The sequence below is a fragment of the Cololabis saira genome, chromosome 6 (assembly GCF_033807715.1).
Source record: "Cololabis saira isolate AMF1-May2022 chromosome 6, fColSai1.1, whole genome shotgun sequence".
NCBI classification, from domain to species: domain Eukaryota; kingdom Metazoa; phylum Chordata; class Actinopteri; order Beloniformes; family Belonidae; genus Cololabis; species Cololabis saira.
The window spans coordinates 25,706,396-25,722,455 of record NC_084592.1 but is presented as its reverse complement, the minus strand read 5'-3'; the positions used below and the strand labels follow the sequence as shown (position 1 = coordinate 25,722,455).

Below are 16,060 nucleotides of genomic sequence, written 5' to 3'. Positions count from 1 at the left end.
TGGGTCTAGACTGCCGGGGGACCTCCCATGATCCACCTTTCCATCATTGTTGTTCTTATTAACCTTTTCCCCTCCTTCCCAACAGGTGTTCCTGATCTGTTGTTGCTGTTCTCTCCTTTTTCCTGTCCTCTCACCTCCAACCGGTTGAGGCTGCAGATGGCTGCCCTTCCCGAGTCTGGTTCTGCTAGAGGTTTCTCCCAGTTAAAGTTAAAGTTAAAGTTTTTCCTTTCCACAGTTGCCTGGTGCTTGCTCAGGGATCATGACGTCATAAAAAAAAACAAAAAAAAAAAAAAAAAAACTAAACCATATACAAATTATTCTGCATGTTGGTGGAAAAGTGATGATTTAGATTTTTCTTTTTGCAGCCAAAAGAGCAGCCTGGGCATCGGGCAGTCATTGAGCCAAATATGAAACCATTTGCATATTACACTATTCTTAAGGCAAACCTCAGATCATATGTCCAACAGTTAAAACTCAGTTGAAATTGGTTCTTTCAATGCAACAATGATCATGCTTCGGATCATTGTCACCCTGAAAGACCCTATTTCAGTACCACATCTTCAGTAAGTTAACAACACACAAAAAAGGAATCAGTGTGTTGCAGTGGCCGAGGTCCAAGTCAATACTGCAGCGGGACCTTGAGAAGGTGGTGCATAAATAACTCATATCTCGTTATGTGCTATTTGCTTTTTAAAACCCACAAATGATTCCATGTGTCATGGTTTTGGGTTTATATTTGTTCACGTTTTATTTTAAAAGTCTATCCTTGTGTTTAGCTGTAAATTTGACTTCCCTTGTTCCCATCTGCCCTGATTGTTGCATCTGTGTCTCATCAGTCCTGTGAGTGTATTTTGTCTCGGCTTTCCCTCCCTCCCTGTTGGTCTGCACTGATGTACTCCGTCCAGTTTCCTTGGGTTTTTCCACATTTAGCCTTCGTGTGTGGGTTACTGTTCTTTTTTGGGTTGTCCTGAGTTCTGTTTTGAATTGAGTTCCTTTTGGTTTATATTCATGGAATCCCTTCCTAGCACCGCTTTTTGTAAAAAAATAAATAACTTTTTTCAACTATTCCTGATGCCTCCTCTCTTACATTTGGGTCCTACTTCCACACCACCATCTCCCTTACCGTGACACAGTGGCACTTTGCTAACATTTACGTGAGTTACATGAGAGGGTACAGCAAAACTGATATTAGTTAAAAAAGTTCACAATAATTGCCCTTTTTTGCAGTGACATGAAAAGTGAGAAGCTCCTTTCCTATATTCAGTATTACTGCAAAACAGTCACTCCAGGTCTTAAAGGAATCCATGAAATTGTCATTTCTAGTTGTCTGTCCTGCAGTCACGTTGTCAGAGTGATGTTAATCCTTCTGAATATTAATCTTTTGAAATGTACAGAAGCTTCACATTTAAGCAGCAGAATCCAGGTTCCAATGAGTGATTGCTCAACTACTCTAGTTAAGTTTTAGTTCATCCAAATTTCAATATTTTGATTAAATGTACACAATTAATCTTCATTGTTTAAATGTCAAGTATGGTTTGATAAAAAATGTCTTTCAGCCAGGTCAAGTCATCTGTTGGGCCAAAACATCTGTCTCAATAATAAAAGCCTTTTTTCCCCTATTTAAAAAAAAAATCCAAACATGGGTACCAATTTGTTGTGTAATGACTTCATTTGAACACGGCAGGTTTTATTGAACCATCTGGGGTGTGAGAAGTGGAGGTGGATCTGTTGAAAAAGTGCAGTGAGGTGAAAAATAATGGTATAAGGAAGGAGAGGTGCATTCTCTCAGAAGGTGTATTGCTGATTAATTTAAAAAAAGTATTTTGCAGTAGAGAGCTTAATTAATGACCATGTGCATAAGGGACGCTTGCTCCCTGAAGTGGATCTCCTAATACATTTTCTCATATTTCATCATTTAGTAGATAAACTATAGAATTGTACTGCTTGCTTCCTATGTTTACACAGGGACCATATGCTGATTAAATAAGAAATAAATAAACAAATGAATAGACCACACTTAATTGTGACCATACTGGAACCCATGCCAGAGGAGGAAGACAATCTGGACAGGCTGCCAGTCCATCAGTCACATTTTTTGTATGCTTTTGGGTCGTGGGAGGATAAAAAGGAGAAAACTGATGCGTGGAGATACAGAAGCACATGCAAACCGTACACAGAAAGGTTGGAGCTGGGATTTGAACTTGGAAGTTTCAGGCTATGAGCTAACAGTTCAAACAGGAACACAACTATGCTGTCCCTATTAAACATACAGGCAACACTTAATAGGATTAACTCATTGTTGATATTAGTCGTTTCATTTGTTGAAAATGAGAGAAACACAGCAAACCACCACAGGCATGCTTTAAATGAAGGCCAGCAAAGGCTGGAGACAGGAAAGACACAGAAAGTGGCACTTCAGCATCGGTGCTGCGGACGGGCTTGCCTCCCCTCCAACCCTGGACAGCCATTCAGAGCGGAGATAGTTTCTGCTGCCGGGAGATTAAGTTTGAAGAATTTAAGAACAGAGACCAGAAGTGGACTTTTGACTTCTATGTGTGTGGTTTGTGCTAAAACAAAAACTGCTATTAAATGCTGATTATTACCTTCAGTGTTATAATGAGCTAATCAGCATACGCATTCTTTCAAGCTTGTGCATCAATCGGCTGTGCAGTCATTACTGTCAATTATACATGTTTTGAGCATTCCCAGGGGATCTGCCCCAGCTCCAAACCTTCAAATAATCCACAATATTGGCAGTTGTTAATTTGTAACACAAGAAGTTCAGTTGAATTTGGAAAGACGGAGAACAGCAGGAACAAAAGAGCTTTATTAGGACATTGTTTGAAAGCAACTGGACTTGCTTTTACTGTTTTTGGTTTTCCTGACATCATTAGGCTTAGACTATTCCCACATAAACTCCATATCTATCTATCTATCTATCTATCTATCTATCTATCTATCTATCTATCTATCTATCTATCTATCTATCTATCTATCTATCTATCTATCTATCTATCTATCTATCTATCTATCTATCTATCTATCTATCTATCTATCTATCTATCTATCTATCTATCTATCTATCTATCTATCTATCTATCTATCTATCTATCTATCTATCTATCTATCTATCTGTGAAAGAGATCATCTGTGCTAAATCGATTTACCAACTCTGCAGTTTTCTGGAAACTTTTAAGCCTCTTCTACTCAGTTAATTTATGTGTTTGCTTTTACAGTTCAAACATGTGCGACCTGTGCAGCAAACATATTTGAATAAATCCTGATAAATCCCCATGACTAACATTCATACTGGATCATTCTGCAGCGCACACATAACAGACAACTCCGACTGTCTAAACATAAAATGCAGTTTCAGCAAGCTTCTATTTCCTGTATGCAAGTTGGACATAACCTTTGGGTTCAAAAGTAAAGCGTATGTGGATATGAGTCGAAATGAAACTTTCGGGTTGTGTTCTTCAAAAAGTTGATAGAAAATACTTTTTTGGAATTGGGAGCTCGAAGGGTCACTGATAGGCTTGATGTATTTTTTGAGAGACACAAATCCAAAAAATCCAGAAGAGAAGGCCGGCTTCATGAGCAATGCTCCTGAAAATGATTCTAGTTTTTCATTTTCAATTCACCAATACACAATATTGGAGAAAAAGTCATCATACAAATATCAATCAACAACCTGCCAGTCTATCTGAAGCACAAGACAAAGCTTAACTTTCTGAAAGGTTCCGTGAAGCCCAGGGTTTGTGGAGCCAGTATGAGACAGACAGATGGATAAATGAAAACATGATATTCGAGTGGTCGAATACCCCACCAGCTGTTTCTTCTGTTAATTCAGCATTCCTATCTAGTGACTGGTGTTTGAACAGCCTGGGCCTATTCAAGTCATGACTCACATCGTGAATCTGTCTAAAAGAGGCATCTATATTTTTTAATTAATCTCCTTTTTTATATGGCCTGCAGCTGTTTGGGGACAATAATGAAGCATTTGATTTAAGTCGATTACATAATGGTGCTTTTGAAAAATCCACCTCACTTCAGTTTTGCAAAACTTAATATGCACGGAGTACTCTGAAATACTTAAAGGTCTGCATCGTATTCATGCACACCTGAATATGAGCAACAATGCTCCCTTGTCACCCAAAAACCGGTTCATATCCTTTTGAAAACAATCACATAACAACTCAAAGTTAAATAGTTTGCAAATGGAAAATCTGCATAGCTCAGAAGTCTGACAAACGGTGCATGAAATATACCCAGGATTTCTTCTTTTTTTCCCTTACAAGATGTCCTCTGTTCATATCTAGTTTGATTGGCATCTGCATGAATAATGCAGGAAACCAACATCCTGTCTCATACAAGAGCGTGAGTAGAGTGCTGGCTCACAAACTAATCTGTAAACAAAAAGTGTCTAACTGAGGAGGGCTGTGCCAGGTGTGAGTGGGAAAGTTTGAGATAAAAATACACACGCCTACTTGTGTGAATCTGTCTGTTCATGTGATCCTGTATGAGCTATCCTTCTCTTTGAGGACTTAACATAATCCGGGTTGCCATATTAGAGCAGGTGTCAGAGAGCCATGGGCCACAGGTTGCCAGGCTGAGCTTTGGCTAAGCGAAGTCTGTGTGTGCTCCTGGACACTGATGGACAGAGCCGATAACATGGCGAGTCGCACTGGCAGAGAGGACAAGAAGGGGATTTGGAAAGCAACTGTTGACCTCTGCTGATGGGTTCAAGCTGCTCATTAAAGAAATTGTGGCACGTGCCTTTATCAGTCTCTTGCAGTCCTATCCTCTGATCCGCTTTATCAGCCTTTCCCTCTGTCTCACTGCTGTCATTCAGTACAGAGGCCTCGTACGCAGACACAAAGACACCTATCAGACACAAAGACTTTGGCTTCTTCCCCTGGTCTGTGGCCTGTCGAGTGCTGTTACAGTACGTCTTCAGATACAGATATTCCACATGATCTCTCACCCACGCAGCTCAGGACAACAACCTAATGAGGAGCATCAGAGTAAGTCCTCCCTTGCCCTCACTAGGAATGGGCGATATTTTACCGTTCACGATATACCGTCAAAAAAATTCCTCACGATAAGAATTTGTCATCTTGCGGTAAAAACGATAAATTCCCGTTGATGATGTTTTTGTGTAAAGCCTGAATTATGGTTCTGCATTAAATCCACGCACAACATATGTGAAGGAAGGAAGGAAGGAAGGAAGGAAGGAAGGAAGGAAGGAAGGAAGGAAGGAAGAAAAGAGGAAGGGAAGTAGGAAGTAGAGAGCAGGAGGAACGAAGGAAGAAAGGAAAGGGAGAAGGAAGGGAAAAAACAAGGAAAGAAGGAAGGAAGGGAGAAAAGAGGAAGGGAAGAAGGAAGGAGAGAGCAGGAGGAAAGAAGGAAGGAAAGAAGGAAGGAAGGAAGGAAGGAAGGAAGGAAGGAAGGAGGGAAGGAGGGAAGGAAAGGGGAGAAGGAAGGGAGAAAACAAGGAAAGGAGGAAGGAAGGGAGAAAAGAGGAAGGGAAGAATGAAGGAGAGAGCAGGAGGAAAGAAGGAAGGAAGGAAGGAAGGAAGGAAGGAAGGAAGGAAGGAAGGAAGGAAGGAGGGAAGGAAGGAAAGGGGAGAAGGAAGGGAGAAAACAAGGAAAGGAGGAAGGAAGGGAGAAAAGAGGAAGGGAAGAATGAAGGAGAGAGCAGGAGGAAAGAAGGAAGGAAGGAAGGAAGGAAGGAAGGAAGGAAGGAAGGAAGGAAGGAAGGAAAGGGGAGAAGGAAGGGAGAAAACAAGGAAAGGAGGAAGGAAGGGAGAAAAGAGGAAGGGGAGAACGAAGGAGAGGGCAGGAGGAAAGAAGGAAGGAAGGGAAAAAAGAAGGAAGGAAAGAAGGAAGGAGAGAGCAGGAGGAAAGAAGGAAGGAAGGAAGGAAGGAAGGAAGGAAATGAAAGAAAGAAAGAAAGAAAGAAAGAAAGAAAGAAAGAAAGAAAGAAAGAAAGAAAGAAAGAAAGAAAGAAAGAAAGATAAATTCCCGTTGAGTAACAAACATGGCGGATCTAAGAGCGAGATAGATTTATAGTTATGGAGTTGAATTGGTATTTTTTTATCGTCATTTTTATCGTTATCAGGATAAATGCCAGAAATTATCGTGATACATTTTTTAGTCCATACCGCCCATCCCTAGCCCTCACACCCTCCCCTGTAACCTCATCATGACCCTTAGCTCTGTAAAAGGATGGGTTCAAGAAGATTTACCACTGCAATCAAAAAAGCTTTATGTCAAACATTTCTTCATCATTCAAATTCAGCCCAAGTGGATGCAAACATGCAGTAGAGGTATATTTTTGATGCTCTTTAGGGCAGATGGTGCTAAGCTCTTCTCACACAGCAGGTCCTCTTACACCCCCATTTGTGTTTTAAAACCTCCCTGCACATCTATGAGAGCCATTTGACTGAAAGCTCTCATCTGTCTCAGTCAGCTCAACTGCATTTCAAGCTGTTTTTAAAGTCAAAGAGAGTAAAAGTCACTCCCACGCAGGGCAGAGGTACTGCAGATATGACAAAATGTGATAGAGTTTAAAAAGAAAGTACAACCCAACAAAATTCTGTTGATTTTTAGATGGATTCAGGAAAAAAGGTCAATTTATGCTGATGCAAAACCCTAAAAGACTTGTTTTAACTACTGCATCTGGAATTTGAGACTGTAAGCTCTTTATAGCGGACAAATTATCAAATAAATCCTGTTTCATGGTCATTAAAGAATATATTTGGGTTTCTACAAAGTTGCTATTCATACAATAAATACCATCACAACAGTGAAAAGGTATAGTAATAACCTCCAATGGCCCTCTGGGGTTAAAATGTCTAAATTCCTATTTCTGAAGTTTTGCACTGAATTTCCTATAAAGGGCTAATGCTACGGCACCATTGGCTTCACTGTTTTATTTATCTATTTGCTGACCTACTCTCTCCTGAACAGCATGAAGGTGGTAGAAACACAAGTTCACAATATCAGGTACGCTGAATTCATATGTTAAATAGTCAGGCACATCAGAGCCGGGTCCTGACTGTGCTGTTCCAGCGCAGCTTTAGAGAATATGTTTTAAACCTCATAGTCACTCCGCCTCAGCATCCTTGCCAGTATTTTCACTTACTTTGCATGATTAGATCTTTTCAGAGGGCTGAGTGGCATGTCTCTGATTCTCCTATTTACTCAGAGATAATGGGAAAGTCTTTCTCCTGTGATGTGAGGTGGAATATTATCACCCCAGAGTGTCTGCCTGATGTGGAATATTCCTCATATTAAAAGTAGAGAATAATGGTAGCGACCCCGTGCTGTAATTTTAGTACTTTGCTAAAATTAGGGCTTACTGTGTTTTTTGGGACTTTTAACACAGCTCTTTTGATTGCTTCTATGACTGTCTCGTCCACGTCTGCTTCACATTTCTCAAATGGGTTTAAAAGTAAATTGGAACACTTTTTTGGCGTCTGTATTAGTTGAATAATTTGCACCGTAACACTTAATCTGTATCAGAAATGGAAAAGAGAAACATTTAAAGCAGCAGCACAGCGGACGGTCTGATCGGTAATAGGATTGAAGGTTCCATTTTACACATTATACTGTTTTCTTTTTTCCTGCAGTTATTTTCATTTCATTGTATAGTTAACATTCACAAATGGTCCTGCATGTATTACTGTATCTTTCTCAACAAAGCATCAGCTGTTAGACCCCTACTCATTTGTTTTTTAAGGTCACCACAAATTTCCATTACGGTCTTGATTTGCGACATAAATAGATGAATTTTTCTCTACATCTGAACATTTCCTCTTAACTGTAGAGACACAAAAAAGTGTGCATATTATGTGAAACAGATTATAGGGTTGTGCTGGTGAGTATTTCAACTTCTGTCTGTGAGCAGCACTGTATATTTTTGTTCAGCATGTTCGTAGTGAAATGGCACATTATTTAGTCACCAAACTATATAACTAATGACGCAAGTGAAGTGTGGCTGATTTCACTGGTGCGTATTCCCACATGCACAAACACAAAAAGGGGTGTTTGTGTGTAACTGTGTATGAGTCTTGGGTGTTTGGAAGGTGTGAACAGACAAGTGATTTACCTTTCTGAATGTGCGATGGATGTGATGTAAATTAATATAATGGGAGCAAACTGTTTAGTCTCTTCAAACTGATACATTTCTGGGGTTGAGGATGGTAATTATCTTAAGTCACAATAAAGAAATGTGACATCATACATTTGAACACCTTTTTTAAAATAAGTATTTGCAAAGCTCAAACCAAACTGTGCCTCTTAGCAGTTATTGAATCCAACTGTAACACTGCGTTTTTACAATGTTCTGCAAGAAATATAAAACTTGTATGATGGACATGATGTCTACAGTCAAAATTAAATAGATTGGAGTTATAACTACACTGGGGTTTTTCCTACCATGACTAATCCGTGTGTCTGCTGTTAAAGAGGCATATTTCTCTTTTATAATTGAATACAAATCCATCTCTGTACAAACAACAGAGAGGACATTATTCACACTGGTGATCTCTCATTGATGGTGAAGTTCCTCATATTTATAGTAGTATATTAAGTTTATTACGTGTATTACGGACAGTCAGAGCACTCAAGGCAGGAGAAGCAACTTAATTTGCAGCCCTCACACATGAAACCGTGTGCCTTGTGATCACAGTTGTTCACATAAGTCACGTTTTCACTGTGCTGTTCGGTTCAGTTCAGGTAAATAACGGTTTGAAGACGCAAGCTCTGACCTGACGACTATTTCTACTGGAATGAAGGATGGTAAATGGTCTGCACTTCTTCCTCCAACTTACAAGTAGAATATCAATGGTTCTTGTACCCCAAAAGAAGGCTGGCAAAAAATGGCACAATACAGATCAGTCGTCTTGATTGTGGTTCAGGTTAGGGAACTGAGCTTGTAGAAACTGCGAAACAGCCAGCTGAGGACTGGTGGACTAACGGTGCAGCCCCCAGAGAATCTTCTTGCAATTACACCTTCCTGGACTCCTTCCTGCTCTGTGATTTCATCAGTTCTGAGGCCAAACGTGAAATATGACAGACTTCACATGATAAACCCATATTTGCTGCTGAGGTTTGATTTGCTCATCTTGTGGTTGTGAGGTGAGTGATCCATCCACCTAACAATATCTGAAGCTTTTCAAGTGCTGCCGACTTGAATCTATCGATCTCTTTTCTAGATCCACTTCACCCTGTTCAAGGTCGTGAGAGCTGGCTGGAGCCCGTGTCCCGTTGTCATTGGGTGAGACATCAGGTACACCACAAACACAAAAGACCCCATAAAAATCAGCTCTAAAAACTCACATTGATCACAGTTCCTGATAGTGTACTGATACCAAAAAAGTGATTTGACTCTATTTTTGAATTATGAAAATTATGAAATTATGAAACGTCTCAAAAGGATGAAGTGTTTGATGTAGGTGTGTTACATGAAACATTATCTAAATCAATTTCAATTTAATATTAAGAAATATTGTTTTTCAGTCTAAAAAACATTTCCTTGTGATTCTGAGCTTTAGTTTGGTCGTTAGCCAAATGCATAGAAAATTACTTTCTTCATTTCATGAAGGGTTGAACAGTGACCCAAGAAAATTGCTGACTAAATTCACATGATACTAGATTGACTGACTAAAAATAAAATGAGTTTATGTGACTAAATTATGACTAAAGCTAAACCCAAATTTGTTAACAGGAGTAACACTGTCTGGAGAGCCACCACGCAGCCTGGTTTCTGGCTCACTAGATGAAACACCAACGCCAACTGATGAGAAAAATAAGGATGCTGCTTAGAAAAATAGCATCAGGTTTTCAACCTCAGTGGTTTGAGAAGTAATGGCCACCTAGACTTTGTCACTCAACGTGGAATAACTAACCCGTCAGCAAACCATTTGCAGTGCAATCAGGAAGAACCACAGCCTGCTCACGCCAACCCACCGCGTCCCTCCTATAACCACAGAACACCGGCAGTGATGCCAAAGCCAAGGTAAACACTGCTGTGTGTGTCCTACTGGGACAGCCATGTAGAAACTTTGATTCTTCTTTATTCTTACTGTTTATTCTGTGGCATGTTTTGTTCAGCGCTCACAACATAACAAAGAATAAACACATACTTAAACAAAAAAACTGACAAAAAAGGCTCTTAAGGGTCAGAAAGTCTACACTTTTTGAGGTCGATATCAATAGTGACAGCGTTCGCATGTCGTAATCAGACCATAGCAGCAAAAACTAAGTTGAGAGAACTGCATTGATCTTACCTTCCAGTGATGAGGAGGAAGAGGCTGAGGATGACGAGGAGGGTAAAGCCACCAACCGCTGCTGTGACGATGACCAACACCTGGCCTTGATCAGAAGCAATGTCTGAAGCTGAAGGAAGTGCAGGATGGGTGAAATTGGGGTGACGGTGAGAAAGTTTAGGGTTGCGGAGAGAAAATATTGAAGAAAGGGGAAAAAAATTGGAACCAGAGGATAATGGAAATGTTTAAGAAGTTTAATGTAATTGGCACGTAAGAATCAAATACAGTGGAGGAAGTGGGCAGAAAGAAGATGAGTTGGAGAAAAAAGTGAGAAGAAAAGGAAAACTTTTTTATTCAAAATCATCTTTAATATTCCTCCTCATTATTGCACCATACACTAACCATATGAGCTCTTGTGAGGGCAGATATTATTGAGAGGTGTCTGATCAGCTCTTTGTAGTGTAGAAAATTCCTGTCAGCTTTTGTGCTGGAATGATTCATTTGCCTGCTGTTTAATTAATTTTATTCATTCATGAAATTGTGATTTAGTCCATGATCATTTGCTTAAATTGGGCATTTGATATTCATGATTTTCTCCTTTCTGTGTCTTGTCACAAGGCTAACGAATCCCAGATAATTGAAAGATGATTGCTATTACCAAACGTATTTCTATAATATTTCATGCTTAATGAATATGAATTGGAGACCAGAGTGCGTGGTGGAGAACCCAATGACTGAAGCTTGATGCCCCCCATCAAGCTTCAGTCATTGGGTATACAGTAAGTATAAAGCCAGGTGCATGTGCAGTATCTGTGTGGGGGGGATGTCAGAAATGAGTGCTTACTTCTTTTGCAGGATAGAAAAAATAAATCATTGCTGATCACCCAGGGAGAAAGTGACTAAACGTGAAAGCGGTCAGATGATACATGACAATTCTCAGTTTCGCACACTGTTCACGTCACTTACTAAACAGATGTGTTAGACTGATTCGTGTTTGTATCTGTCAAGTGAAAGAGAGGGGAGGCGGCGGGCGGGGAAACAGATGAGAGGCGAGAGACAAAGACAAAAGAGTAGAAAGAGAGTGAAGGGAGTGACAGATGCACAGGCAGCTGGAAAAACGGGTGCAGTGACAGTGACTGACAGGCAGACAGGAGAGAGCGACTGCAGCCAAATCTGCCTTCTCTTGCAGATAAAAGGCCCGGCTGTACAAAGGCTTGGCCAGGCAGCCTCTGATCTCTGGATAAAGCAAAGCTCTGCAGCTTTGGAAGGGAGAAGGCCACTGTGAAGCCAAATCAGCCTTCAACAATACCTGACCCAACATAAAAGGGCAGCTGGACCTTTGTATTGAGTATGCAATAAAGCTACAACTCACAAAAACAAACAGTGAAAACCCTGATGCACCAAACAGCGATGGCAGGTGGTCACATTTCCCCGTTAATTTGATAAAATGTGTCAAATGTTATTGTAACTGAAGCATTCATTCAGGATTTAAGTTAAATGAAATTAATTTAGCAGAGAAGCCAGATGTTATGGTTGCACTTCAACCTCGGAAGACTTCTAGCTGTATATCATAATTAAGGGATTAAATCTTTGTACCTTTTACCATGATGTTCAACAGTTTGAACTGGTTTACTGGTTTACATGTTATCACAGACGAATTACAGTCTACATTTATAGGTCTTTTTATCTACATCTATAAATACAATTGCAAAGAAAAAGATGTCTCAGTTACATAAGACACTAAAATAAAGGAATTATGTCAACCGTAAACCACATTTAAGCCTAAAAGCATTTTAAGTAAACAAACATTGCATGGAATAAATATGGATTGAAAATCCAACCTAGGAAACTAAATATTAAGGTGTCTCATCTTCAAGTTTTAAATAATAGATAAATGTCATCATGAATAAATAAACAGTATGACACAGTCCCAAATTCACTCTGTCAAGGTTTATCTGCAACTTTGGCCCAGGACTTGCACCATCTCGCAGATGAGGATGTATGTGTAAGAGTTTTTTAATTTGCAAATACATCGAAATACTAAATAAGTTACAAGTACACATAAAGTGGAACTGATGCAACGGTGAATTGCACAGAGAAGTGGTGTGTCTAAGCAAAGGTACACGTGCAAATGTTTAAACAGACACAGATGAAGTCCTCCTGAGATACTTACAGTCTCCTGTAGTTTGAAATTCATATTTTGGAGAGTAGGAGCTGTATCCACTTGCTGTGCGAGTGCGTACGCTGAAGACGTACCGGGTTGCTGGATTTAAACCAGAAACAATCACACTGGGCGCCTTGGTGCGTGTTGATGAGTAACTTAACTGCTCATGTTCCTGTGGGAGAGACATTAGAGCAGTCATCAATTTATAACAGACCAAGTCAGTTTATTTGTCTTAAAAGGTGCGTAGATGTTGGAAAAACCAGTGAGAGTCAGAAGGAGTATGGGAAAAAAGGCTACATTACTTTAGTGTGATATTCAGTGTTGGGGTAGTTACTCAAAAAAAGTAATCCATTACATATTACTAGTTACTTTAAAAAAAGTAAATTTACATTATAACATATATACATATATATATTATTACCATATAACATGTATGTAGGCTATATATATACATACATGTTATATGGTAATAATATATGTATGTTATAATGTACATATAAATATTACTAAGAATACTATAGAAATATTGATTTAATATAAATACCATGTCATAGCTATCTGTTTCTGGTTATTTTCATATAAAAGTAAGTTTTTCAATGTTTATAATTATTCACAAGTATGCAGTGTTATAACTACATCTCTGACCTTCATAACAAACCAAACTGTTTGAAAATCTGTTGAGAATTGAGCAAGTTAAGGTTGTTTTGCAGTACAGGCACCATTCAATGTTATGAGTGAGCGAGCTCTCCTGTGGCAAGATGGCCGCCGTGTGACGACGTCGCAGCAGCGCGGACGAGTCATCTAGCCTTTATATATGTCTATGCGCCAGATGACCAGAAGTCCCGTAAAATCCCGTAAAATCCCGTAAGATCACGTTAAAGGCTGATTTATGGTTCTGCGTTACACCAACGCAGAACTTACGGCGTAAGGTACGCGGCGACGCGCACCGTACGTTGTGCGTCGCCGCGTACCCTACGCCGTAGGTCTGCGTCGATTTAACGCGGGACCATAAATCAGCCTTAAGTGAGACAAGTGTTGCGCAACACGGGGAAGACGCATGAAAGGCAAGTTTGATTTTCTTTTCTGTTCTCCCGTTCTACATGTAGCCGAAAAGCTTAAAGTATTTTTTTTTGTCTTAGAGTAACTATAACGGGATTACCCAAATTACAACTGTAACGCGTTACATTACTGCGTTACTGGCGAATGTAATCTCATTAAAGTAACGCGCTACAAAGTAACACCCAACAAAGTAACACCCGTTACACCCAACACTGGTTATATTAAACTTATTTAAAATACATTAAAGTTCATGCCAACATTAAAAAAAAGATGACAAAAGTATGAATTGCTTGGAATGACTGCCAGAAGAAAGACTCTTCTATATCATAATAAATAAAAGCACATGTTTGCAAAGTGGGATGTGGAGAAACTGCTAGACTTCGGGAGCAACGTCTTTAGGTCAAATGGGACCAAAAGAGATGTCTGCACATGTAAAACAGCACAAAAACCTCATACCAGTTGTCAAGCACGGCGCAGAGGTATGATAATTTGGATTTGTGTTGATGCCATCGGATCTGTGCACCTTGAACTCCTTTATAACTATACTAGTCAAATATGGAGTAATCTGGATGACAGGTGCAGCACTCCACCCCAGCAACTCTACATCAGAATAGATGAAAAAGAAAAGACTCAAGGTTTTCCAACGAGCCACTCAAAGTCCAGGTGTAAATGCTTAAAGCAACAGATATTAGCTTTTTCATGATAAATTAAGCTACAAATTCATTTGACAGACTATTTAATTACTGTTAGGAACTGTGGTCTTGCTCTCATAGGCTCCCATCCTTATAATGGGCAAACACCACCCAAAATAACTCTGGACTCCAATTGCTCTGCAGCATTATGTCACACTTTATCAGCAATTGAAGTACTCACAGGGCTACAGGGGACTTCCCAGCAGAGGTGAATAAGAAACTCAAGAAATCAGGGATGGAAGAAAAATAAATCAAGCAAGTGAGCAAACAAGAGTAAATCTTGGATTGGATTGTAAACACGACGTAACACTCAGATTTGAAGGGCCCCGCTGAACCAAAAATAGCAAAGGTTTCTTTGAGCTGCTTTAAGAAATGCCGTCCATATATGAATGTCTGAACACCATAACAAAGTAAAGGAAAATTGTTAAAAGAGCACGCAAATATCCTTCCAAAATGATGTGAAAGACAAATGTCACCATTCGCTAAATCTTTAGATGGAGAGAAGGATAAATACTTTATTGGTCCTGAGGGAAATCCAAGTTAATTCTGCGAGCGCTAATGATCATCTGGTGTACATAGTTTACATAGTTACACTGTGCCTCTGCATTTTGGTTTAGATGTAGTTAAATAAACTACAGTATATATTCATGTGCTATGCCATCAGACATTGATCATTAAGGTTGTATTTGTTTCATTCTCAGACTAGTATCTTCTATTTCACTTATCTCTCGCTACATCAACGTTGCAGCAGACAAGTTTGTTAAGAGCTTTTAAATTCACTGTTGCACTATGCCAGCTGTTGGTACCGTAAGCTCTGCCTTCAGGCTACATTCTAGTAAGGGACTCCTTTTTTAAGCCTGCGGTTGCTTAGGGGAATACAAATGGGAGGCAATAGATAATTTTATGGCACAGTTATAATACAGGCCAACCACCAGATGTTCTGCTGAATATTTTACTGTGAATAGCTAAGTAGATTTAAGATTTCTGGATTTACAACAGTCATGAAGTTAAAGATTGCCTTATTTCCTTCTTTCTGTCATTGAGGGGTGTTAAATTGAGGCAAAGGGATTGTGAAGCCCATGCTAAAATCTTTAGCTTGCATGTTTTTAAGGCAGTCTCATCTCGATTTTAAAGGGGACCTATTATGAAAAACACGTTTTTTTCTTGCTTTAACATTATAACTTTATAATTATTATCATTATTGCTTTAATATTTAACATATAAAGTGGTCTCCTCTCAGCCTGCCAACTCAGAGAAGGAGGAAAGCAACCAAATTCTGCAGTGTCTGTACAGCCGCCCGGATGAGCCATCCAGTGTGATGTGGCTTCTATGAGCCATTCAGATTCTGCGCCCGTCGTTACGTGACGACGGGCACGATTTACATCGGTTGGCCTCCGATGCGTGAAACCACGCCCACAACTAACTCTGCCGGCCAGAGCTTCCGCCATTTTTTCGTAGCGGTGTATCGCGTCATTGAGGCAGCCAATCAGCACAGAGCCTCATTATCATAGCCTCCCCGCCCACTCAGAATTCTAAATAGATAATGGCCCGGTTTCCCAGATCAGTTAAGTAGTTCTTAACAGCGAAAGACTTCTTTCAAACCATCTTAAGGAGCCTGTGAAAGAACTACTTAACTGTTAAGAACTACTTAACTGATCTGGGAAACCGGGCCAATGAGGTTAGAGAATGGGAAGATAAAGACATGGCTCAGAGGCTGAATTTCTAATTTATTTAGCAAAAAAAATAAAAAGCTTGTTTTTAAGACATTCAAGGCCTGTTTAAAATAGGTATTAGTTGCCATAATAGGTCCCCTTTAAAGTGTATTTATGTTTTTGTTTGGGAAAGACAATCCCTCCACATCTTTTAGGCTT

The 16,060-nt window shown here is 39.7% G+C and overlaps 1 protein-coding gene across 1 annotated transcript in view; it reads right to left on the bottom strand.

Annotated features, from left to right (window-relative positions):
* The window catches only part of epha6 (eph receptor A6), a 241,189-nt gene that overhangs the window by 30,081 nt on the left and 195,048 nt on the right, over positions 1-16,060 (bottom strand). Inside the window, exons 7-8 of the mRNA XM_061723794.1 lie at positions 12,448-12,610; positions 10,296-10,404 (exon numbers count right to left, since the gene is read on the bottom strand). Coding sequence (XP_061579778.1) covers positions 10,296-10,404; positions 12,448-12,610 — 272 coding nt within the window. The remainder of the gene's footprint in view (positions 1-10,295; positions 10,405-12,447; positions 12,611-16,060) is intronic.